Here is a 24406-nt window from a genome sequence, read left to right as displayed (position 1 = left end):
ATCTGGAGGGTTTTATTCTAGGCAGTGTCAGCTCTCTGGGGAGAGGAATCCCTCTGGGCAGAGGCAACTCCAAGAGGCTCCTGGAATCCCTGTCTCCAGTGAGGTCTGGGTGGGGCAATGTGCTCTGAATGCCTGTACACATGGTGTTGTCTAGGCATCCAGGGACACCTGTCCTGCTTAAAAACTCCCACCAATTTCATCTGTAGCTGAGACCTGGGGCTAATAGTGCCATCAACGTCAGAAGCTTGATAGTCTGCAAAAGCTCCCTTAACATTAGCGGCATCCCCTCTGCAAGGAGTGACAACCAGTAGCCACCACGCACTTTGAAGATGATACTAGGTGAGAGGGAAAAGGACCAGCAGGGCTGATCCTGCCACCGGACTACTGAAGGAGTGAAACAGGCAGCAAAGAATTCACTTCTAGTTTGACCTGGACCTCAGCTTAGCATGGGGCCCACACACAGCCTCAAACACAGGCCTTGAGGCCTAAAACCCTATGAGGATTTCCCATAGAAGATGTGGGGTTGAGGGGTTAGACCGGAAAAACCTACAGCAGGTTGCCATGTCCTTGGCCCGAGTCAACGCCTTAACAGTGTGATAAAACCCAATGGCTCCCAGAGAAATGATAACAAGGCCATGACTTTCCAAGTGTGTCAGTCTCCACTGAAGAAGATCCCTGGGTGAAAATCAACCACTGCGGTGCACCACCAAGTTCAAATTGATGATCCCAAAGGCTCAGGCTACAAATGACCAACTAGCAGCCTTGAAAGATGGGACAGAGTCTATGTTCTCCTTTTAGGTACCTAGACCAACCCCATGCAAAAACCTGCCAGGAGATGCACAGAAATATAGCTCACTTTTGTTTTAAAACAAAGAAGGTCTGCCACTAGGTTAGCATGAAGGAGGCTGTGGTTAACAAGGTCACCTGAGAATTCTTACCGTAGACATAACCTCTACTCCTCAGTGCAGACAATAAAGCAAGCAGGCTTTCCCATGCAGAGCTGGTAAACAGTAGCTGTGGGCCCTCACCCCACCCCCACAGCGGTTCCTGAGCAGGACACAAGTTCACGGCAGCACTGGACACTCCAAAGAAACGGCTGCACAAAGTGCATGGCAAAGCATCCCACACAGAGATCCAGGGGAGCAGTGGGATCAGCAAGTTAGCACCAGCTTGAAAACCTACTTCTGCTGAGACCCTCATGAATGTCTGTGTGCTCTCAGAGTAAAATGAAAAGGATCCCCACACAGGGCAGGCCTAGACTCTGGCACATGAGGCAGAGGCAGAGGATCAGAGTTTGAGCTTAGCCTGCTGACTCAGAGGAAACAGTCTAAGGCAGGCAGGCAGGCAAAACAACACTGAAAAAGACCACACTGAAGATTAGCCTTGGGCTGCTTCCGTGACTGGCTTCTATACCCGTCACATATCTAAGTCTAATTATGGCCTAGAAGACATTCAAATGCCATTTCTAGTTTTCAAGGACAGCATTTGTTGCAAAGCACAACATTTGGTTAAAATAAAAAAAAAAAAAACAAAACCTTTGACATACAAGGGACATACAAAGAAATACCTAAGAAAGCCCTCCTTTCGAAGAAATTCATCTAGCCGAGGTCCGTTTCTTCCCAGAGGGTCATCAGGAACCATAAATATGTCCCCCACGAACGTGTACTGAAGCAGCCTACAACACAGAAAGTCACAGTGCTGACCATCAGTTCCCTTCACTGCTGAGGAAATGGAACACTCCTCACAGGAGACACCCCGTTTTGGGACAATGGTCAGCTTGAACATTCCCAGTGCTATCTGCCTGGAGAGGAAGCAACCCCACACACAAGTGAAAGCGTTCTAACTTCTGTTGTGGACACAGTCCTGCGAGAAGCTCCTCTCAGCTGCCCGCAAGTCTCATCCAGACGCCAGCCAGGTATTCTGTTTTCTACCAGATGAGAAAACACGATTAGAGACATTCAGCTTGGGACTCAGCAGGTGTGCCAAAGTGAAACTGAAAAAAAAGAACATGTTCATAGGCACACCTCTGATTTGGAAGAGAAAACATTGTCCTCAGCAGAGAAAGCCAAGGTTGATCTAGTATTACTCTTCCAGGATAGGGACCTGGGCCTGCTCAGCAGTAAAGTCTTGCCGGGAACACGGAACACCGTGGGGTCTAGAAATAAAGAACTGACCGGGCATGGTGGTATATGCTTTTAATCCTGTGGCAGCTATGTAGTAAGCTCCTCTCTCGAATAAATGAATAAACAAAATTAAATTAAACTTAAAAAATTCTAGTATCTATGTCTGTGATGTACATTTTGGTATCCAAGTTGCTTCTGTGAGGTGAGGTCTAAAAGCAGTGGGTTGGTGGGAGCCTCCTTGTGTGCAGACTGGTGTCTAGCACAACAGTGCCTGAGAAGTTCAACAACTCATCAACTGTGCCCACCAGGCCAAACTTTCCTCCACCCATTACCAAGACCTTCTTAGCAACACAGAGCTCAAATATCAAGTAATTCACTTTCGTCCAAGAGTCTGCAGCCAAGGTTTGTCTTTCTTCTAAAATTTTAAAGTTACATTGTTTCCTTATTTGTGTGCCCACAACTTTGGTTCTCTCTTTCCTGTGTGGTTCTGGAGACTTCCAGGTCCTCATCAGCCCAAGCTTTCAGAAACCCTGTTCGGACGTAGCAAGCTGTAAGTCTGAGACAAGAGCCGACTGTGAAATACGAGAGACACGCCTGTCTAGATGTGCTGCTTACCCGCACTGCCCTGCACATTCCCCATTTGCTTCTTGTGGGTAGCGGCCGCTCGAGTGTCAAGTCTTCGGTGGGCTCATGGAAGCCAGTATTCACCGCTCGTCAGCAGTTCATGACTGACACGTTCACAGCGGCAGCAACAAGGAAAGCTGCATGCTAAACTCATGGAAAACACCAGCCATCGAAACTAGACTTGCCCGAGCCCGCAGTCAGGTGCCCCCTCTCTCGGCATATTGTTTTTGTGCTACGCTCCTGCTGGAGTCACAGCACCCAGAGCTGACACTTGAGATGGCTGAGGTCCCGTCTTACAGGTGCTCCTAGGAGCCCCCTTCACCCTCTCCTGGGTCTACCACCTTGTAAGCAGCACATCAGACAACATGCAGATCACAGCAAAGGAAAACAAGATTACCTTTTTGTAATAATTTCTCTCCAGGACACGGACTCAGTCACGAACTCTCTGAAGTTATCATTTGTTACAATTATGCCCCCAGTTTTGTCCGCTAAGTGTAGCAGGAACCTATGGTTACAAGAGAGTTCAACATGAGCAAACAGCACGCCCCGCTGAGAGAAGCTGGGCTATAATGAAATAAGAAAATAACCGCTTTAAACAAGGTTGGATACACAGAAGTTAGGTCCCGTCAACTGAAGATGGATAAAACAATAAGCATCTCTGGAATTAGCAATGGGATTATAAAACAACTTTTTTCATGCAGTCTAGTTCTACAAAAAAAAAAAAATTCAACTGATTCCTACATTTTCTAGAACAGATCCACCATAAACCGTGGTGACAATGCATGAAGACCTGAGCCGAGGACAAGCTAAAGGTAAGAGGCCTGTGAGATACTTCAGCTTTCAGTTGTCAGGGTTAGTTGACAATCAGCTCTGCAAATTTTTAAAGAACAATCAATTTTCTGCTTTGCGTCAAGAAGACATCATCATTTTGGCCTAAAGATAGATAGATTCGCTCAATTACAAAAGAACGCGTGGTGACGAGGTGCCTTATGTGATTTTAAACAAGTTGTAGTGCTGCTGGGATCAAACTAAGGGCCTGACAGGTGAGGCAAGCACAGGTGGGGGCACAGTAAAGAAACCAAGATGGCTGCTCCGTGGTTGGATGGCTGGTGGAAGGTTTTACATTGTTGGATAGGAGAGAGAACAGCCAGAAGCATCTGGAAGGGTCCAGAGCAGAGAGAGAAAGCAGACTGGCTGTGGATACTTCTCAGGTGTGTTGGAGGGCAGGGTCAGTGGAGACATGATGATAAAGAGAAGCTGAAAAGAATGAATATCGAGAGGGCCTTGTTTGCCATTCCGAAGAGAGTGGTCCCCAGTCTGGAAGCATAGTGCAGGGGAGAGGGAATAGTGAGATTAGCAGGGGGCTCGGATATTCATAACACATACAAGTCACTAGGGACTGGAGGAACCTGGAGGTTAGTTTTGGGCTTGCTATGTAACCACAGACATAGCCAAAGGAAGCGGCTCTTTCTGCTAGGCAGGAATGCTGCACATGGGAGCCTTCATTTCTGACAGCATTCCTTCTACAATCCATCTTAAGCAGACTATATGACCATGACTGTCATTTTGGGGTCACCCACAACCTTCTGGAGAAATGGGGATCCCTTTGGACTTTATCACTAAACTCCTAACCCTATGTGTGAGAGGGTCTTAACTGTCCTAGGTCAGCCTTGAACTAAAGATGACCCTGACCTTTTGGTGCTGGGATTTCAGGTGTGTTCCAGCACACAGGGTCTCATGTACACACAGTGATGAAAGAGAGTAAGAATAAAGTATTTTGTTTTATTGCTGAAGATAACCTCTGTCTAAACCCTCTTAAAATATCTGTGAGTAGCCAGGCACAGCGGTGCACATCTTTAATCCCGGCACTTGGGAGGAAGAGGCTGGCAGCTGTCTGTGAGCTTGAGCACAGCCTGGTCTACATAGTGAGTTCCAAGAACAGTCAGGGCTACCTACTGAGAAACTATCTAAAATACAAGACAAAACAACAAACACTGGGAAAGGACTGGAAGTGTTATTTCTTGAGCACGAACAAAGACAGTGAAACCAAAGCCCCAATCACTGGACTCTAAGGTGCAGGCGGCCGCTCGTCTTCACGGTGGCAGCGACTCCTAGGCGGGACTGAAAACAACAGATTCCTAACTCTGAGGAACTTGGGGAAGTTAGAGTTGTTTTTATTTTCACCACCACCCTCACTCCCCAACAGGAACTCACAAATTCCAGGCTAGCTTGGAATTCACTATGTAACTGAGCATGACTTCGAATCCCTGATCCTCCTGCTTCTACCTCTAAAATGCTGGGATTACAGGTTGGAGCCACCACATTTGGCTAAGGTCCTTGTTAATAAACATTACAGTTCACTTCTAAAGGGCATGACTTGTCAACGGTGCTATGCACTGTCAATAAAAGCAGATAGTGAGGCTTCCCACCAGGACACACAACTATACTCTCTGAAACCCAGAGAGCAACGTAAACCAAGAGGAAGTTTCATCTGCACGCCTGTTCCTGGGTTCGAATCCTTTGGCTGTGAGAAAAAAGCTGTGGTGGTAGAGGCCTGAAGGCTTTTCCTGTGCCTACTGACCTACTTGCTTTTCCACCCAAGCACTTCGGGGTTCCTGAGCCTGTGACGATGCGGACAAGAACTGCCCTTCCAGGACAGATTCCCAGGAAAGCTCCCAACCCGTGTGCTGCCCTCCCTCAGCTCTCCTCACACGCTCTTTGACAGTACCTTGAATGCACCCCATCTAAGCTCATCTCTTTCCTATCGGTGAGGGAATGTCTACAGTGCTCCTAGATCACCTCTTTCCCATTCCAGCACATAGCAGTGTGGGTAACACGTGAAGCACTATCTTCACTGGAAGGGGTGGGAACACATAGAACAATGCAGAGAAGGGGCAGACAGCCCAAGGGCAACAGACACCACGCTTGTCACTACTTACACGACAACACCAGAATAGAGTTGCAAAAACTACATATCACCGGGGAAGCTTGGAATCCAAATTCCTCCTTTTGGGAGGTGGGAATCTCACCAGGTAACCCTGGCTGGCCTGAAATGCAGAGATTCACTCAGATCTGTGATTTACATAGTGAGTTATAGGACAGGGCGGCATGGTGAAACTCTGTCTCAAGGAGGAAAAAAAAGGAAAGCCAACTACATATATCTGTCTTTTCTCACTTCAGACATACTTTACTAAATTAAATAAAATCAAACTTAACACAATGGTGTCTTCTGTGCCATTCTTAACCTCATAGAGTATATAAGCTTAATAGTGACTTTGATCATGAGTTTTAAAACTGAGCAAGCAGGTCCCTTCAGAGTGCACACCAGCCTGGTGGCAGGCAGCTGGCTCCTCACCACCCCACTCCCACCTTGGGAAGGAAAACAGCCCTCCATACCTGTCATCATGAGAAGCGATCCGTTCTCCAAAGACCATCCGGGCAGGAGTTAAAGATAATATTCCAAGCTCCTGGAGCTGGGTTAAGAAGTGCTGTTCTGTTTGTGGAAGAAGTTGATGTGGGTTCAGTAAAGGTCATCTTTCCCAGATGTGTAAACAAATGGACGCAAACCCAAATACTTCACTTGGGGACTTGCAGAAAACCTCCTTTTCCTACTGACTCAATTTTACTAACTACTAGATCAAGTAGAAAAAAGAAAATCAATTAAGACTCATACTAAAACAAACCCTGCATAGGAACTGACTGGGTAGTTTTTAAACAAACAAACAAACAAATATTAAATTCATTTCCTCTTGAGACTAAACCATAAGCCTGTAATTTATCAATGCTGCCCTCAAGAACTCTTCCAAAGGTATATACGACAGGTAGAATACAGAAAGAGAAGTGACAAGAGTCCCCCAAAAGTGGGAGTGCGGAGGGGAAGAGCCCTCTAGATGCAGAGGCAGCAGCAGGAACAAACCTCTTTGCTCCAGTCAAGAAAGGCTAGCCTTCTCTCCCAATTAGTCTCAGTTGTCTGTACAAGCCCGACTGTCCCAGGCACACTAGTGACAAGAGGAGGGCTGATGCTCTTCTGTGGGAAAGCAGTCACAGGCAAGAGAAGCTGAGACCTAAGATTCCTGGGTTTGCATTTCCAACCAAAGCAGCTGCCAGTGACCTGAGCTGACCTGCCCACACTGGGGTTCCCTATTTTGCAGCTGCCCAGTGTGCATGCAATAAGACTCTGCTAGGCAATGAGTGAATCCACCTAGCTCCTCCAGGACCTTCTGTTCTGACATCTCCCAGATAAAGAAAGCTGGGAACACTCGAAAGTGGAGTGGACTGGACTGGCTTCAGCATTAGACTTCACTTCCTGTTTCTGAGCTGGACAAATGTTCCCCTCCGCCCCCTGCTACCTCTCCTTTCTAGGAGCCCTCGTGTGCTGTGCCTGCCACAGCCATTCCCCCCTGTTTGTCTATGATGGCCCAGGACAAAAACAACCTTACGTTCTCTGGAGTATTTTACAACACAGTAAGTCCAAACTTCCTGTGTGGGAGCTGTAGGTTATGCACAAAGTACCCAATGGCAAACAGAAATGATTCCTAATAAGCCCTCAGACTACTGGAAAGACGTTATCTAAGGACAGAAAACTGGCCAAGTAACTATTTTAAAGAAACATTATTTAAATATTCCAAAGCCCAACCTAGTGGAGACACTTAACTTCTAACAGCAACGCTAGCCTTCTACCCTTCCTAACCACTCCCTTTTATAACAACACTCGTCAGCTGAGAGGCATGTCTATCCCAGGCCAGCCTCAGAAACTCTACTGTGTAGCCAAGGACAGCTCTGGCCCTCCGCTCCTTCCCGAGTGCTCTGGGCCTCTGCTCCTTCCCGAGTGCTCTGGCCCTCCACTCCTTCCCGAATGCATTACAGGTGTGCACCACACCGAGTTTTCAACTGGTATTTTACCAGACAGAAACTATTCAGAATTTCATCATTCAATCTGTTGCCCACATGTGTGATTCTATTCTAAGTACCTTGTGTTGCAATTTGAAGCCAGTTCATTGAATACCTAACCAGAAATATGGAAAAGTCACTGGGCCTCACCTGTGACATTAGGATCGCGCCTTGTTCTCCACTGTGGGACAAACACAGTGATGTTTCTGTTGCCAAGCTTCCAAAAATATTCAACTGCAATTGCTATCCCACGGCAACTAAAGAACTTTTTCAGACCATGGCTGGAAGAAAGCAAGACGATTTCATTAGGTTAAGGCATATGTAAAGCCTACGTTTACCACAGAGAAGAACAATCATACAACAGAAACAAGACAGACATGCTATTACTTTTCCAATGTGTTGTGTACTTTGCTGCTTTGCAGAGCCAAGTTAGACCTGCTGATTGAGTCCTTCCTGTATCTTAGAGTCTTGGGTCTTTTCCTTGTATCTGACGAACTGAGTGCGCTGTTTTGGTGGAGGGCTGCAGGCTTGCTGTAATATCTGTTTATTATCACAGTGGTTTCCAGTATAGTCTACTGGGAAAACTACTACTGTTTCTAACGTCTGTCTAATCATTGGCCTCTAAGAACCTTATCTTCTTTTTGTGAGATGTGGTCTCTGTAAGTCAATGAACTGACTTAAAGCATGTGATCCTCCCGCCTCAGCCCCTTGAAGTCTGACACACTGGGGTACACTGCACATCTAGCCTACTGTGACTCTGAAGTCATGTCCTGGGGGGCTCTGCTGCTGTGTGGGGTGCTGCTTGTTTACTGTGTTAGGGATGAGACCCAGGTTCTCACACGAGCCAGGCTAGCACTCCACCGCTGTGCTTCACTGCCAGCGGACGTCTAAGAACTTGGGAATTTTATCACAGAATTTGTGGCTCAGTAGCTGTGACAGTGCCTGTGCTATGTGCCTGCCTATGGCTGAGGACAGGAATTAAACATGTGACCTTGCTGTACTACCACAGTACCCAATGTCACTGCTACCTCTGGAGGATGGGTGAGTGCACCACCCACCTTCCAGGGAACTGAAAAGCTCCCAGGTTTATAACTTAAAAAGAACACTTAGAAAACAAGATTCAAATGAAACTAACTAGAACCATGGGGACCCTACCGAATGAATCAGAAAGCAGGGAAAAGGAAAACATGTAAGAAACGGGCCAGGACGAGTCAATCTGCAAAGGTCACCACGGTCACTGTCCCACCACTCGGTTTCTGCCACAGCAATGCGACAACAGCCACACACAGCTGTAGATGGCAAATATGGCTGAGTTCCTAAGCACTTGAGACAGAAATGGGGCTGTATTTAGCCCAGTGTGTGACTTCTTGCTCAGAAGGCACACAAAAAATGTAGCTCCCAAGTCTGGTAGTACATTTCAAAACACAAAACCAGAGACTGGATGGAGAGATGGCACACACTTTTTTTCCCCCCTAAACCCTAATCCTAAACCCTAACCCTAACCCGAGATGGCGCATACTTAAGAGCACTTGCTGCTCTTGCAAACGGGCAGATGTGGGTTTGATTCTTAGCACGCATGTGGCAGCTCACACCATCCGTAACTCCAGGGGATCAGAAGCCCTTTTCTGACCAGGCATGTATATGGCACACAATACACAAACAGGCAAAACACTCATACACATAAAAAGAAAAAAATCAGCTGGCTATACCACTCCACAGGCAAAAATGCCACATGTGGACCATGGCGTGTGCACTCACCCAACACAAACACACATAAACAAGTAAGTAAGCAAATATGATTAAAAAAACAAATAACCCTTTATTTTGCCTCAGGCAGTTAAACAGAGGTGGGGGAGAGATGTCCTTCCCACACACATCCTCTGCCTGCCAGGACTGGCTTCCAGGTCCCCTCCACATTTGACAGATGAGAGAGCAGGCAAGGCAAACTTCCCATAATACACATGCCAACCAGCTCTTGCTCTTGGGTAGTCTTGTCCCTACCCATCCTGGTTGCTAAGTCTCCTTGTGTATCTTCCCTACCAGCCCCTCTGAGGGCTCAGTCTAGTCTCCTGTGAAGCCAGCCCTTCCTGTCTTCTCACCTCCTACTTTCTACTGTGCAGTGTATCAGAGTGGACTGTCAAGAGTGGGTGTGCTGGGGTAGACTCATTGCCCACACCTGGCCAAGGCCCTTCCACTATCCCATTAATATGATGCCAACTCCCTTTGCATTCCTGACCTTTGAGCACAGAAAGGCTTGAATACACACAGATAAGCTTCCAGGAGGTTGCAAAGAGTAGCCCACAAGTTCTCTTTGCTAGAGGATAAAGCCAATGCTTTTTCAGAGAACAATAAAGAAGAAACTATCAGCTGGGCAGTGGTGGCACATGCTTTAATCCCAGCACTCAAGAGGCAGAGGCAGGCCTAGGTCTCTGTGAATTCGAGTCCCGCCTGGTCTTACAGAGCAAGTTCCAGGATAGCCAGGGCTACACAAAGAAACCCTGTGTTGACAAACCAAAAAGAAAAAAAGAAACTATGAGATCTTATTCCAGAAAACACATGCAAGCAAACAAACCCATGGCTGATATAGTAAGGATGAACCATACCAGTATGACTTGTTACTGGTGAAAAAGAGGGAGTAACTGGCTTCTTGTTTTTAAAGAATAAGTACTCTAATTGTTTAATACTAAGGACAGGCCTGGAGTTAAGGCAGCCGGTTTTTGTTTGTTTGGTTGTTTTTTGCCCCCGCCTCTCAAGATAGGGTTTCTCTGTGGAGCTTTGGAGCCTGTCCTGGAACTCACTCTGTAGACCAGGCTGGCCTTTGAACTCACAGAGATCCCCTGCCAGTTCTAACATGAAGATCCTAAATGAAGAGCACACACGCACACAGGATCCAGCGAACCTGCTTGTCCTCTTCTCCTTAAATCTTCAGCTGACCACACAGCAGGAATGGATGGGGACAGAGCTCCACTTGCGGTCAATGAAGAAAAGGAAGCCAAAGCAGATGGCAGGAATTCTGCTACCCTGGGTATCTAAGTTTAAAGCAACAGTAGAACAAGTAGTTTGCTGTCAGAAGCACCAAGGCTGCACCAGTTTTCAGTGCTCTCTACAGAAGATCACAGCATTTTCACTCCGAAGACTCCACAGTTAAACAGTGCTTCCAGGTTCGGCCTAGAGAATATGTAGATTTATCTAGAAAATAAAACTACAGAAAAAGGAAATGAGGGCTGGGGTGTGACCAATATAGCATATGTGTGTGATCTGAGTTGAAGTCTCAGCCCCAGGAAGTGGGGGAAAAGAAGAACCAAACTGCTGTATAATGTTAGACAGTGCAGTAAGAACTCTTCTTTTAAGCCTGATGAAGTGCGTTTATCCTTGCTGCTTCTGGTCTCTATAATCGAGACAGGGTGGTGGACAGGGAAGTGCCAACTAGTGGTCTACCCTGACCTAGAGAACATATATTCACAGTGCACAGACTAATACCTTCTACTTTAGGGACTGCAAATAGACCCCAGCCTCACATGTAGGAAAACACTGAGCCTGGAAGGTAGGTGTGTCAGCTCTTCAGGGAGATCTGAACTCCTGCCCCAGGCCTCTGGAGACAAGTTAAATTACCTGGCTATTTTTCACATTCTAGCAGTCAGCCCACACGCTTCAAACAGAGGAAAGCTGGGTGATAACAGCTAGCTAGCAGTGGCTTTCAAGCCAGAAAGGGCAGTGCAGGGAAATACTGTGGGAAGCCCTTTCTGAGTTAACCAGAAAAGCACAATTTCCTTCTAGCTTCCAGCTCATAAAATAGCCATGGAAGCAAGCACAGTGGACACATGCGCAGTTCTGACAAGCGAATGGGCAAACCCCATCGACACAGACAGTCATCAAAGGAGACTAGTCAGGTGCTCTCAAGCTGGAGTTTCAGCCGCCACTGTGATGTCGGCCAGACACTGCAAACATTTCCACTGACTCATCACCTGACTCATCACAGTGACGACGGAAACGACAGAAAACACATCCCCAGCAGAAGGCAGGTGTTTCAGAACTGTTCGTGGTATATATGAGCTTCAGACCTCATGAAGGACCAAATAAACAGCAATCCGGGGGGGGGGGGGGGTGCTGCTTCAGGGTAGTTCACACCAATAGACCCAATTCTTGCAGGCCTTGCATTTTCTTCTAAACTGCTGTAAGCTGTGCCAAACTGGTGAGGGTTACTCAGCAGCTCTAATGTGTCCAGTAACAAAAAGGTCTGAGTAGTCCAACCTCAACTCCTGTGGGAGACACAGGCAGTCCTGGTGCTGAGGAGGAAGACATGGCCCCAGGTCTAGGTGTGATCCTGGACAAGGCTCATATCATTTCAAGCTACACCTAATTCTTGCTCCAAGAAACGAGTATGAAGTTGCATTCAATAATAATAATAATAATAATAATAATAATAATAATAATAACAACAACAACACCAACAACAATGCTAATAATAATAACATGCCAGGCTGAGAATGAAGCTCAAGCAGAGCATTTGCCTAGGGTGTCTAAGAACCAAAGTTCAATTCTTACTGCCAAAAAACTTAGGAAATCTTTGGTCTCGGTTAAAATGCAGTCTACATTGGTGACGCGAATGGCAAGCAGGCCATGAAGTCACAAGTGGTGACAAGAAGCCGGGAAGAAAATCCTAGTCATCTTCCTGGAAGCCCGCCATGTCCAGAGCCTGTGGCTGAGGGGTTTAGAGAAACAGTCTACCTGCACTCACTGATGGGCTGTGCAAGAGTCAACCATCTCCACCTTTGGGACTCTCTTTGAGGGGAGTCCTCCGAGCACTCAGTCCCCAGCATCATGCAGCACACAGGCAGCTGATCTGAAGATGTCCCAACTCAGAGTCAAGGCCTACCCATACTGGCAATTTCTTCTCTCAGAAAAAGGGTTAACTGTGATTGCTAACTTTGGTGGTTTGAATATAAATGACCCCCAAGGGTCTATAGGGAGGAGCACCACTTAGGAGGAGTGGCCTGGGAGTAGGTGTGGTCTTGTTGGAGGAGGTGTGTGACCAGGGGATGGGATTTGAGGTATCAGAAGCTCCAGCTAGTTTCTCTGCCTGCTTCCTGTAGATCAAGATGTACAACTCTCAGATCCTCTAGCATGTCTGCCTGCATGTCACCATGATAATGGACTGAACCTCTGAACTCTATGCCAGCCCCAATGAAATGTTTTCCTTTAGAAGAGTCAGCGTGATCAGAGCAACAGAAACCCTAAGACAGGTGGACCTACATCCAATTAAGTGCAACTGCGTCTTAGGGTAACATTCCTTTTCAAAGTGTTGTTCTTAAACCCAAACATCAGTAAATTCAAAGGAATGTTAAATCCTCTAGAAAGAATCAGTTTTCAAACCTAGTGAGGGGCTGGAGAGCTGGCTCAGCGGCTGCCAGCACGAGCTTCCAGAAGCTACAGTTGCACCATGGCCAAGCAATTCACGGCCACCTGCAACCCCAGTGCCAGGGATCCAACACCCTCTTCTGACCTCCACGGGCACCAGAATGTATGTGCACAACCTCCCTGTACCCCTACCCCATATATATTAATAAAACTAATGCCTAAAGTAATAAGGATCATAATTAGTCTCAGCAGTTAAGAGTACTTAATGTTCTTAACTGAGTTCAGGTCTTAGCACCCATGTCAGGTGGTTCACAGCTGTAATTCCAGGTAGCATATATACACAGACACAAACACACTCCCACAATCAATAAATAAAAAACAATATATATATATATATACTAATAAAAGCTTGCATGCTCGTTTTAAGCGATAATCACTGCTTTTCAAAAGCAACAGCACTATATCCAAGGATGTTGGGAAATATGTGGTAGTGTTTTGGGTTGTCATGTGTCTGGGAAGTACACTATGGGCAGATTGGAAGGGATCAGATATGTAACACAAGCTGGCATGATCAAACAGTACTATACATTCTAATAATCAATACTAGTTACTACTCTAAAAAGTTGATGGATCAGCTAGCAAAGTGTGTGTTGAACAAGCATGAGGACTTGAGTTCAGATCCCCAGCACCCATGTAAAAAGTGAAGGTGGTGGCACACACTTGTAATTCTAGTACTGCTCAAGAAGAGAAATAGACAGGAGGAATCTTGGAGGTCCCTAGCCAGCCAATCTAGCCAAACTGGTAAGCTCCAGTTTCAGGGAAAGAACCTAACTCAAAGACAACAACAAAAACGAAACAAAAACCAAGGTGGAAAACAATCGAGGACGACGGCCAATATTAACCTCTGCTATCCATACGTGCACACATACTCATGAACATGCACACACAAACATCGTTAACATACGCGCACACATACATACTCATGAACATACAGCATGCACACACAAACATTGTTAACATATGTGCACACATACTCATGAACATACAGCATGCACACACAAACATCGTTAACATGCTCAGCCTTAGCTCATCTGTGCTCTTACTGCTTGAACATCACTCTGAGAAATCTTTGCACATTAGCATTCCTCAAAATCACGACTTAAACTCGTGTCCTCACTCAGCTTAAGAACTAACAAGGAGGACTAGGAGCCGGTCTTGTACTACAGGTACCCAAATGGGTCTTACAGTTTTACTTAGATCAATCTATGTAGCTGTGGGACATTTGCTGGGTTTCCCCCAACAGAGCTGCCAAAACCCAAAGTAGATGACTAGAGGCAGTACTGCTTGGAAAAGAGGATACAGGTACAATAATAGTCTTATTCCCTGCTTTGACATTTTCCAACTTCTGATCCCCCAGCCTTGACCTTCCCAGGGCTGAGATTCAGGAAGGGGCCACCAAGTCCAGTTTATATGGTGCATGGGATAAAACTCAGGGCTTCATGAATGCTAGGTGAGCATTCTACCAACAGAGCTACAGGCAGCCCCAGTGCAAACTGCCAAACTTCTAATATCTAAAATGGTGGCACTCTTAAAAAAAAATTGACAGCAAAATGTAAACATACAATGTATTAAAAAAAGAAAAGAAAAGAAAACCAAAACAATGCTCACAAAATCCACACTGCCAGGCACAGTAGCACACACCTTTAAAGCCTAGCATTGGGAAGGCAAGGGAGGATCTTCTTGACTTGGGGGCCCGCCTGGGTTGACATAGCAGGCCAGCAAGGGCTACATAGTAAGACTTTGCCTCAAAACAAACATGGCAGGTGCAGAGGCCCATGCCTATAATCTCAGTACTTAGGAGGCAGATTGGATCTTTTTTGAGTTTAAGGGCAGCCTGGTCTTCATAGCAAGTACCAGACTAGGGCTACATGGCAAGACCCTGTTCCAAAACAAAAGATAACATACAAAACTGTCAGGGCAGACTTCAAAGGTGGGTTGGAGGATGGCAAGCAAGCTGAAGATTCCAGAGAAGACCAAACAGCCTGGCTTCCAGTCCTGCAGCTTACTGCTGTCAGCAGCCATGGTTCCGTGCTACCCTATGGCTGTGGACTTTAACAAGGGCAAGCCAGGCACAGTGGCTGCTGGAGGCACCTCATCAAACACACCAAGTTCATATGGGAGGTGTGTGGCTTTGCTCCCCATCAGCAGTGAGCTCTGGAGCTGCTCAGTGTAGCCAAGGACAAGCAGGTCCCAGAATTCATCAAGAAAAGGACAGATGAACATACAGCCACACCAAAAGCAAAGCGGGGAGAGGAACTGAGCAAGAGTTCTCGCCACCATGAGGAAGGCAACTGCCAAGATATAAAGTTCCTTCTTCCTCTGAGTAGGAAATACTTTCAGAAAACATAACATGTATCTTTGATACATCCTGAAGTATTTCTGGATGACACCTGAGATCTCCTTTGAAGTACACAAAGGCTAGTGAGGGAACTCAGCAGTAGGGCATTTGCCTAAAGTCAGAAGAGCCTGGCCTCCACCCCCAGCAACACAGGGACAATAAACAGAATAAAGTAAAGAAAAATAAAATCCCATAAAAGTGGGTTTAAAAAGTTGCAGATGGAACAAGATTGGTCATGAACTAGTAATTGTTGGGACTGAGTGAGAAAACCCATGGAGAGTTGCCATACCTTCTTGTTATATTTCTTTGTAACTTTTAATAAAAAGAAAAACTAGCAAAATAAATAAATCATTAAGTAAAGCTGACTCCAGTTTCCACATTAACAGAGAAGGCTCACAACTGCCTGCAGCTCTGGCTCCAGAGGATTCAATGCATCTGTCTAGCCTCTTCCAAGGGGCACCTGCAAACATGTGGAATGCGTTCACACAAATGCACAGCATATACATTTAAATGAAAGAAGAAAGACAAGAAATAGAGGTAGCTGGAAAGATGGCTCAGCAGTTAAGAGAGTTTGCTACATTGTAGAGGACTTGGGTTCAGTTCCCAGCACCCTCACCTTGGCTCACAGCTGTAACTCTAGTTCGGGAGATCCACTTTCCTCTTCTGGCCTCCTTGGACAGCAGACATGCATGTGGTTGGCATATAAACATGCAGAAAAAAAAACTCTCATGCACATAAAATAAAGATATGTGCCCATAATTTATTTTTCATGCCCGTAACATAAGCACTAGGAGGCTAGGGTAGCAGGATCGTGAGTCAGAATGTCGCCTCCCCAGCATCTCGAGATGAGAAGCCTACAGGGAGACAACACAGTGCTGGAGCATGAGCCCTCCTCACATAAGGACCCTGTCCAAACGTTAGGACCAGAAAGAAAAAGCCAAACGCATTCCTAAAACTTCAGGACATGATTTGACCTTTTCAAATTCCTAGAAAGTGGTCATACAGGCATTCAACAGAGAATATTATTCTCAGAATTTTGCATCTGTAGGAGCTGGGAGTGATGGCTCAGCAGTTAAGAAAGGCTTGAATTCAGTTTCTAGCACCCATATCAGGTGGCTCAAATTCATCTAATCACAGGGATCCGACATGTTTTCTGGCCCCCATGGGTACTACATTCATGTTTACAAATTGACTTTCAGACACACACATACACTTAATGAAAAATAAAAATACGCCAGGTGGTCAAGAGGCAGAGACAGGCAGATCTCTGTGAGTTCAAGGCCAGCCTGGTCTACACAGCTAGTTCTAGAACACCCAAGGATACACAGAGAAATCCTGTCTTGGAAAATACAACACACACATTAATTACTTTTTTAAAACATTTTTTCGGGGAAGCTGAGGTAAGAAGTACTACAAATTAGTAGCAAGCCTGGGCTCTAAGAGACTGTCTCACAAACAAAAGACAGCAGCAGGCAGCAGCTCCATTCTTGTACTGGGAATCTAACACAGATTTCAAAGTCTAGTTTATTTACAGTTGCACCCTAAATGCCAGAGTGAGATGTACCGTGAAAATAAAGTCTTTAGCATCTCCCACCCACAGCAACAGGGTCAAGCAAAAGCTTAGAACTCCAGAAAACCAAATGCAAAACTCTTCCAACCAGCCAGGCGGTGGTGAGACACACCTTTAACCCCAGCACTCAGGAGGCAGAGGCAGGCAGATCTCTGTGCATTCAAGACCAGCCTAGTCTACAGAGCGAGTTCACAGAGAAACACCGTCTTGACATTCAAGACCAGCCTGGTCTACAGAGTGAGTTCACTGAGAAACACCACTGTCTTGCGTGCACACACCCATGCTCCGCACACAGCTCTCAGACGCTGCTGAGAGAACTAGGTAAGAACAGAGTAGACTTACGTAATTGCAACATTACTCCCATCTATAACAATATGCTTCAAATCAGCTCTCCCTGGTTCATTTTTTAATTCCAGCTTGTACGGCGTTTTCAGGGTATCTCGAAATCTCTGAACCCCCGTAACGGAGGAATCCATATGCTCCAAGGCTCCTGCCCATCGTGTATCGGTAGCTGAAGGTAACAGCTGGGGCAGCGGTGGCGGGGAATAGTGTGGCTTAGGCTGAGAAGAGCTACAGCAGCCAGAACGTTTCTCACAGGCAGCCTTCGCATTATTGGGAAGCAAGGGTTCCGCTTGCTGTTGAAAGCCATTTTCAGGGACAGCTGGGCTTCTCTGGGGGTGACCTATAGCTCCCCTCGAAATGAAGCTGACTTCTTTAGGACTAGAAGAGGCAACAGACGGTGAGAGGCCATCGGTCTCAAGGTCTACATTACAACTGTAGTTCTGGTTTGAGGCCCACATTTCATGTTTCTGTCCTACTGGCCCTGTTCTGAAAGAATTAACTCTGCAATTTGAGGTACATGGTTTAGAGTCTTTGAACGGTAACTGGGAAATTTTTTCCACCATGTTTTGCTCTGTGTGACTCTGTGTGTTCTTTGGAGTTGAATCTGCTGTGAGCTCATTTGTGCTGCTCCCGACACCTGCACTTCTCTGAGCAGCATCTGGACACACAGTGCAAGGTGCAAACACTCTGTCTCCTTGGAGCCTTTTGTTCTCTTTTTCAATCTCCTCCAAGAGCAGTAAGGGCTCTGTAGATGGCCCGTACTCCTTGATGACCTTCTCGACAATCTCTTGGGAGTAGCCCATGGTTCTGAAGAAGTTTACAAGGATGCTGTACTCCATTTCTTCTGTGGTGTCTTTCCCATCGGGGCTTAGATTTGGAGAGTTGGAAGCAGCAGTGTCACACGGTTCAAGGACTTCATTTCCATCTGAGGCCTTGCCATCTTGCAGAAGCTCCCCTTCTACAACATTCTCCAAGGAAAACTGCTTCTTGGTGTGCCTTTCTTCTGTATCAGAAGACCTCCTCTTGTGACAAACTTTGTCCGTGGATAGTGCATCTTCATCTGGATTTAGACCATTTACTGGGACAAAGAGCACATCTGCAGAGCTAGGAAAGACTGCATCCATTTGTTTTGTGAGCTCAGAAACAGGGGTCCTAGCTTTATTTCTGGACTCTTCTTGTAAAACACTTTCTTCTCTAGCAATACTCGGTCCTGGGGCAGCATTCTGCATCAACTCTGGAGGCTGAATATCTCCAGTTTTAATGACATCATCATCTTCTGCTTCAAACAGATTCTCTTCACCTTGTGTGAGACTCAGTAGTTCTTTTTTCAAGGAAGTGGGCAAAATCAACAAATCCATTGTATAATTGTCAGCATGGGCTTCAACAAACTGTCGGAATTCCCGTTTGATTTCTGACTCCTTCTGACTGCTGGGCAGGTTCTCATTATTCTCGAAGAGCTTTACAAACTGCTGAATATGACTCCTGGCCATGACCACAGCCTCAGCGCTTCCTCTGATGCCAAGAAGCCCGAAGTCTAAAACGCAGAGGTCAGCACAAGTATCCTGAATTAGGCTCTTTAAAAACAGACTCTGTGCCCCTACAAAAATGCAGTGCATGGCCGTGGGGTAGCATTCTCTCTCCTCCAGTTCAGGCTCACAAATTCCTTTGATATATTCCTGTAAAGACAATACAAAATTAGACCAATTTACCAGATTCCTACAATAGCAAGGCTGACTTTTTAAGAAAAAAAACATTAAGCATATTTATAATTTGGAGTAAAATTCCTTGACTTCAATAAAAATAAAAAATTACAGCTTGGACCTTTTGTGTGTATGTGTGTGTGTTTCATTCTAAACTATTTAATCATCTCTAGGGGAACCGAAACTTTGTATATCTACAGAGTGGGAATTCATAACCTTTCACTATGTCTTCCACCGTGATCTTAGGGGCTTGCCTAGCTGCACAGTGGATAATCCCAAGGCTGGATTCATTTACATCTAAAGAAACCTCCTCCTACCCAGTCATTTCTCACAAAGGGACATATTTGATGAGATCATCAGATCAGTGAGCTACAAGAGAGCAAAGCCTGCACCACTACTGCTTTTGGTTTGCAGATTCAACAAAAATGATCACCCCACCTCCAGGTTTCTTGAAGACATTTAAAAACAGTAAGATTCAAGTATAACCAGAGAATAGTAACAGGACTTCTACAGGCTGCCACTGGGAGCTAGTGAGATGATCAGCAGTGAAAGAGCTTGCTGCCCAGCCTGCTGATGACCCGAGGGATCCACATGGGAGAAGGAGAAGATCAACTCTCTGGCCTCTACACACATGCTGTGGCAATATACACCCACACATCCAATAAATAAATGCAGTAAAAAATGTTAAGGGAATTAGTTTCTTTAGCAAGTGGGATGCTAATTGGAACAAAAAAAAATGAGTCAAGCAATTAAGTGTATGCAACACACATACACACACACACACACACACACACACACCCCTCCCGGTGAAACGTATTTGTTAATATACCCACCAACTTTAGCTCTGGAATATGTTAGTCTCAGATTCCATAAATACTACTGGTGCAGTCTTGCTCAAGTTACACAAGCGAAGTCCAGTTTCTTCAACAGCAAAGGCAAGAAGAGTGCAGTCATAGAGGGTTAGGGGAGTTAAAGTCCTTACAGGGTACCTCGGTACATGGTGAGACTGTTACTCAACGGGCAGTGTACTTCTGCATAGACACTGTAAAGGGAGATCTGACCTATACTTTCAACCCAGGGTGTTGCCAAAACCAGCGCTATTTAAAAGCTCTGCCTGTGTAGCATCAGCTTGAACTTAGTATGCACTTGTTGTTGACCACGCCCCTTCAGTTAGAATCCATTCAAATATTTATACCTAACCTTTGTGCATTTACTTATACTTCAGAATCACAAAATCTCCACAAAGATGAAATAGCAGGCTTTCACTGCTCCTATGAGTCTTGACTGCACTGGGCTTTGTTGTGTTGAGGATGAAGCACAGGAGTCTTGTCTTTTGAATAAGTGTAATTTTCTACTATTTTTAACATGACAATTTGTTTAAACCAAATAACTGATTGTCTTACCTTCTTGAATATCCAAGCAGTGTTAAATACTGATGCCAGCAGTCTTAGAGCTCCAAGTGGGATCTGGGGATGTGGCTAAACTAGTAGAATGCTTGCCTAGCACACACCAGGGCCTGAGTTCAAACTTGTTACCCTATAAATTAGGCAAGGTAGTGCAGGTCTATAATTCTAGTACTTAGGAGGTTGGGGAAAGAGGATCAGAAGTTCAAAATCATCCTCAGGTGCACAGGGAAAGGGCCAGCCTTGGCTACATGACACCCTAACACAAACAGTTCTCTCTCCAATTACTAATACTTGTTTGAACTTATGTTATTTTTACATACGGCTTTAAAAATATTTTTATAGGGGCTGGAGAGATGGTTCAGCAGTTAAGAGCATTTCTTGCCCTTCTAGAAGACCCAAGTTTGGTTCACAACATTCAGGTCAGGCAGCTCAAAACAGCCTGTAATTCCAACTGTAGAGGATGCAACACCTTCTTGTGGCCTCTGTGGATACCTGTACACACATTTGCATATACCCACCTCTCTACCACATATACATAGATTAAAAAATAAGTTCTTTAGAATGAGAAAATGTTTTTATAAAGTGCTTTACCTTGAGCTAATGTTTCACAAGAACTAACTTTTTAAAGGTACAATACAGACTGCACTCCATCTATTTTCCCTAACCACTACATCTGCATGGTGGTACCCTAAGAATCAGAACATTTGCATTGCACATGAGTCCACAGATCTAGACTAGTTCATCGCATGGTTTTATAAAACCATCATCTTGTGCCAATGTTTAGAATTATTCTACTACCACAAAGACTGCTCTTATCTTTTTATGGCCACATCTACCACTTTACCCTCAATCTCTTGATACTCAGTTTGTTTTTAAATTCATAGTTCTGTGACATTATTAAACCAATAAAAATGGAATTATACAATATTTGACTTTAAACAATTTAGCACACAGAAAGTGCACAGGGCTCATTGCACTTCACTTGTACCCACACATCACCTTTCTTACTGTACCTCTCCACCTCCTACTGGTCCCCAACCCCTCACTCACTCACACACACACTTAAATCCAGGTTCTACACGAGAATACATGGGGTTTTCTCTCCTTCACCCCATCCTCCTCTCCTATCCAGCTCCTAAAGGCTGACTAAAACTCTACTGTGCCAATGCACCACGTCTCCTCTGCCCATTTACCTGCAGGTGGGCATCTAGGCTGGCTCCACGACTCAGTTACTGTGAATGGTGCTGCCATAAGCAAGGATGTGAGTGTAGTGAGGTTGACTTTTGTCATATGATGCCCTTAAAACTTAAGATGCTGTTGTTGGAAGTGGTGGCTCATGCTAGAGACTGCAAAGAAGGGAGCGCAAAGCAAGAGTTTGAGGCCAGCCTCGGCTATAGAGCGAGGCCTGCCTCAAACAAAACAACACACCCTAAAGGAAAACAAAGCTGCTATGAAGATCCATGTTCAGGTTTTTATGTGAGTTTTCATGTCTCTAGGATCAATGCTGAGAGGCACGGCTGCTGGTTCACAGGGTAAACACATATTTAGTTTTCTAACAAGCTACCCAACTATGTTTCAGTTGGCTACACATTTTACAGTACCACCCAAATGTATGAAATCCAGTTTCCTCAAAACTCTGCCAATTTTTAAGAGCACTAGTTCCTATTCTTGACATTTCAGTAGGAGTGTGGCAGACCTTATCTCGGTCCCCACTGTCCTCCTGGCTAGTGACCCTGACCACATACCATTTGTCCTCTCCAGGGAAACATCTTATTCCTTTGTCTCTAACTGGACTGCTTTTTATCACTGTGTTTTGAGACTTCTTTATCTTTTCTCATCTTCTGTAAGAATGTGGCTTCCATCTGTTTTATATACATCAGTAGCTGTCTTCCCACATTTCCCCACTTTGAGGCAGGATCTTATGTAGCCTACGCCAGTCTCTACCATACTTGGTCTATGCGGCGCTGGAAATCGAACCTATGGATTTAGGCACGCTAGGCAGGAGCTCTATTAACTGAGCTATGGCAACAGACCCTTCTTTCGGTTATCTATGAATTAGCAGGATGTTTTGTGGTAGCAACAAAAAAAAATCTTAAATTTTAAGAAAGATCTGTTTGTTTTTTTCCTTCACTAAGCTCCAACTTGTTACACCTCTCCTATGTCATCTTATTTATATAGGTTTTATATTTAAGAGCGGAAGCTTTAGCTCAGCAACAGCATGTTTGCTAAGGCAAGCACAGGACCCTGACTTTGGTTCTCAACACTAGATGAAAGAGGAAAGGGTTTAAAAAAAAAAAAAGACCAAAAAGGGGGGGGGGGCTGGTGCTGGTGGTGATGGAGAGCTGGCTCAGAAGTCACAAGTTTAAAAGCACTAGCTGCTCTTTCAGAGGACCCAGCACCTACAAGGTGGTCACAGCCACCACCAAACAGCCATGCAGGTCTACACAGTACACTTAACAGCCAAAACATGCTCTTCTCAGGAACCCACAGAACTATCAAGATAAACCTTATGCTGACTATGAAACAAATCTCAACAAATGTAAAAAGAACTGAGATTATGTAGCACAATCTGACCACAAAATGATCAAACAAATCAGTTACAGATCAGAAAAATTCCCAAATGGTTGGGAATTAGAAACTAAGGAACCCTTCTAAGTAACTCCGAGCAGGGGATTTCCTTTTTCTGTTCCTTTCTTTGGAAAGGTAGGGATCTTCAGACGAGTGCTGCGATGAACCCAGGGCCTTAGGCATGCTGGGTAAGTGCTCTGCTGCTGAGCTGCGCCATGGTGCCCATAGGGGGGTTTTCTTGGGAACACACTGAACTAAATGAAAATAATATGAGCTATCAAGGCATAACTGAAGCGGTGCTGAAAGACATGTTTATTTATTGATTTTATTGGCTATCCCAATAGTCTCAACAGAACCATGACTAGATCATCAAGTGAGCCTTGAACTCCGTGGTTCTTTCACCTTTGCCTTCCCTACACTGTGATTATGGTCATGGACAGCCATACCTGGCTTGAAAAGGAAATTTATAAGACATAAGTGCACATATTAGAAAACAATAAAAAAAAAAACAGGCATGGGAACTTACACTTGTAAGCCATTTAGGAGGTAGCAGTGGGGGACAGCTGGGCTATCGTATGAAATCCTGTCTCTGCCTCTATGCCTGCCGACCTTTTACATGGTTCCCAAACTTATGTAACTAGTGCTTTATCCACTGAGCCACCTTCCCACCCCCACACGTGTAATTAAATACGCCAGGATAAAGGCTCTTGTTTTGTTTTCTTCCTGTGCTGAGAACCAAAGTCTGAGATGTGTATACATTAGACAAGTACTCTACCACTGACCTACATTTCCAGACTTAAGTTCATTTATTCTTGGATCCTGTCTTCTCCCACTTTTTGCAATAGCTGCCTCATATTCCATATACATACATTAAAAACCAAGCACACAATGTATACTTTTTGTTTTTAGCAATCAAACTCGTCTCGAACCCCCCCCAAATAAAAAGAAGAAGAAAAAAAATTTCATCAAACACATAAAGATACCTGTGTATGAACAAAGGCTTGGCTATGAGACCAAGACAATAAAACAGAATTCTTATGACAGCTTCAGGGCTGCAAACAGTGTTCTGGGGCAGAGCCCTTGGCAGCATGAGGCCCTAGTTCAATCCTGCTTTATCTTTATCTTTGTAGCTATGATGAAATAACCTTACAGAAAGCAACCCTTGGGAGAAAAGGCTTATTTTATTTTAGCTCACAATTATAGGTGACAGCAGAATAGTCAAGGTGGCAGGGGCTTTGTAGCTGGTCACATCACGTCTATCAGAAATGGATGCATGCATACTTACCGGGGCTCAGCGGACATTCTCTCTTTCTATCATTCAGCACCCAAACCCAGGAAACGGTAACACATGTCTTAGGCTAGATTCTTCTTACATCAACAAATGAAATCAAGACAATCCCCTACAGGCCAACCTGATGCACACAGTC

General features: G+C 45.1%; 1 protein-coding gene across 2 annotated transcripts in view; it reads right to left on the bottom strand.

Annotated features, from left to right (window-relative positions):
- N4bp1 (NEDD4 binding protein 1) overlaps positions 1 to 24406 on the bottom strand; it is a 50781-nt gene that overhangs the window by 10143 nt on the left and 16232 nt on the right. For both annotated transcript variants that reach the window (XR_005974144.1, XM_041649828.1), the window contains exons 2-6: positions 17306 to 18981; positions 7788 to 7918; positions 6144 to 6240; positions 3145 to 3252; positions 1568 to 1675 (exon numbers count right to left, since the gene is read on the bottom strand). Coding sequence is in view for 1 of the 2 variants with exons in the window: in XM_041649828.1 (XP_041505762.1) it covers positions 1568 to 1675; positions 3145 to 3252; positions 6144 to 6240; positions 7788 to 7918; positions 17306 to 18981 (2120 nt within the window). In the remaining variant the exon portion in view is untranslated. The remainder of the gene's footprint in view (positions 1 to 1567; positions 1676 to 3144; positions 3253 to 6143; positions 6241 to 7787; positions 7919 to 17305; positions 18982 to 24406) is intronic.

This window comes from Microtus oregoni, unplaced genomic scaffold (genome assembly GCF_018167655.1).
Source record: "Microtus oregoni isolate MIOR12 unplaced genomic scaffold, Mior012 000004F_ref0000308, whole genome shotgun sequence".
NCBI lineage: Eukaryota > Metazoa > Chordata > Mammalia > Rodentia > Cricetidae > Microtus > Microtus oregoni.
Note: the sequence above shows the minus strand (reverse complement) of the source record. Positions and strands in the feature narration are given on the sequence as shown.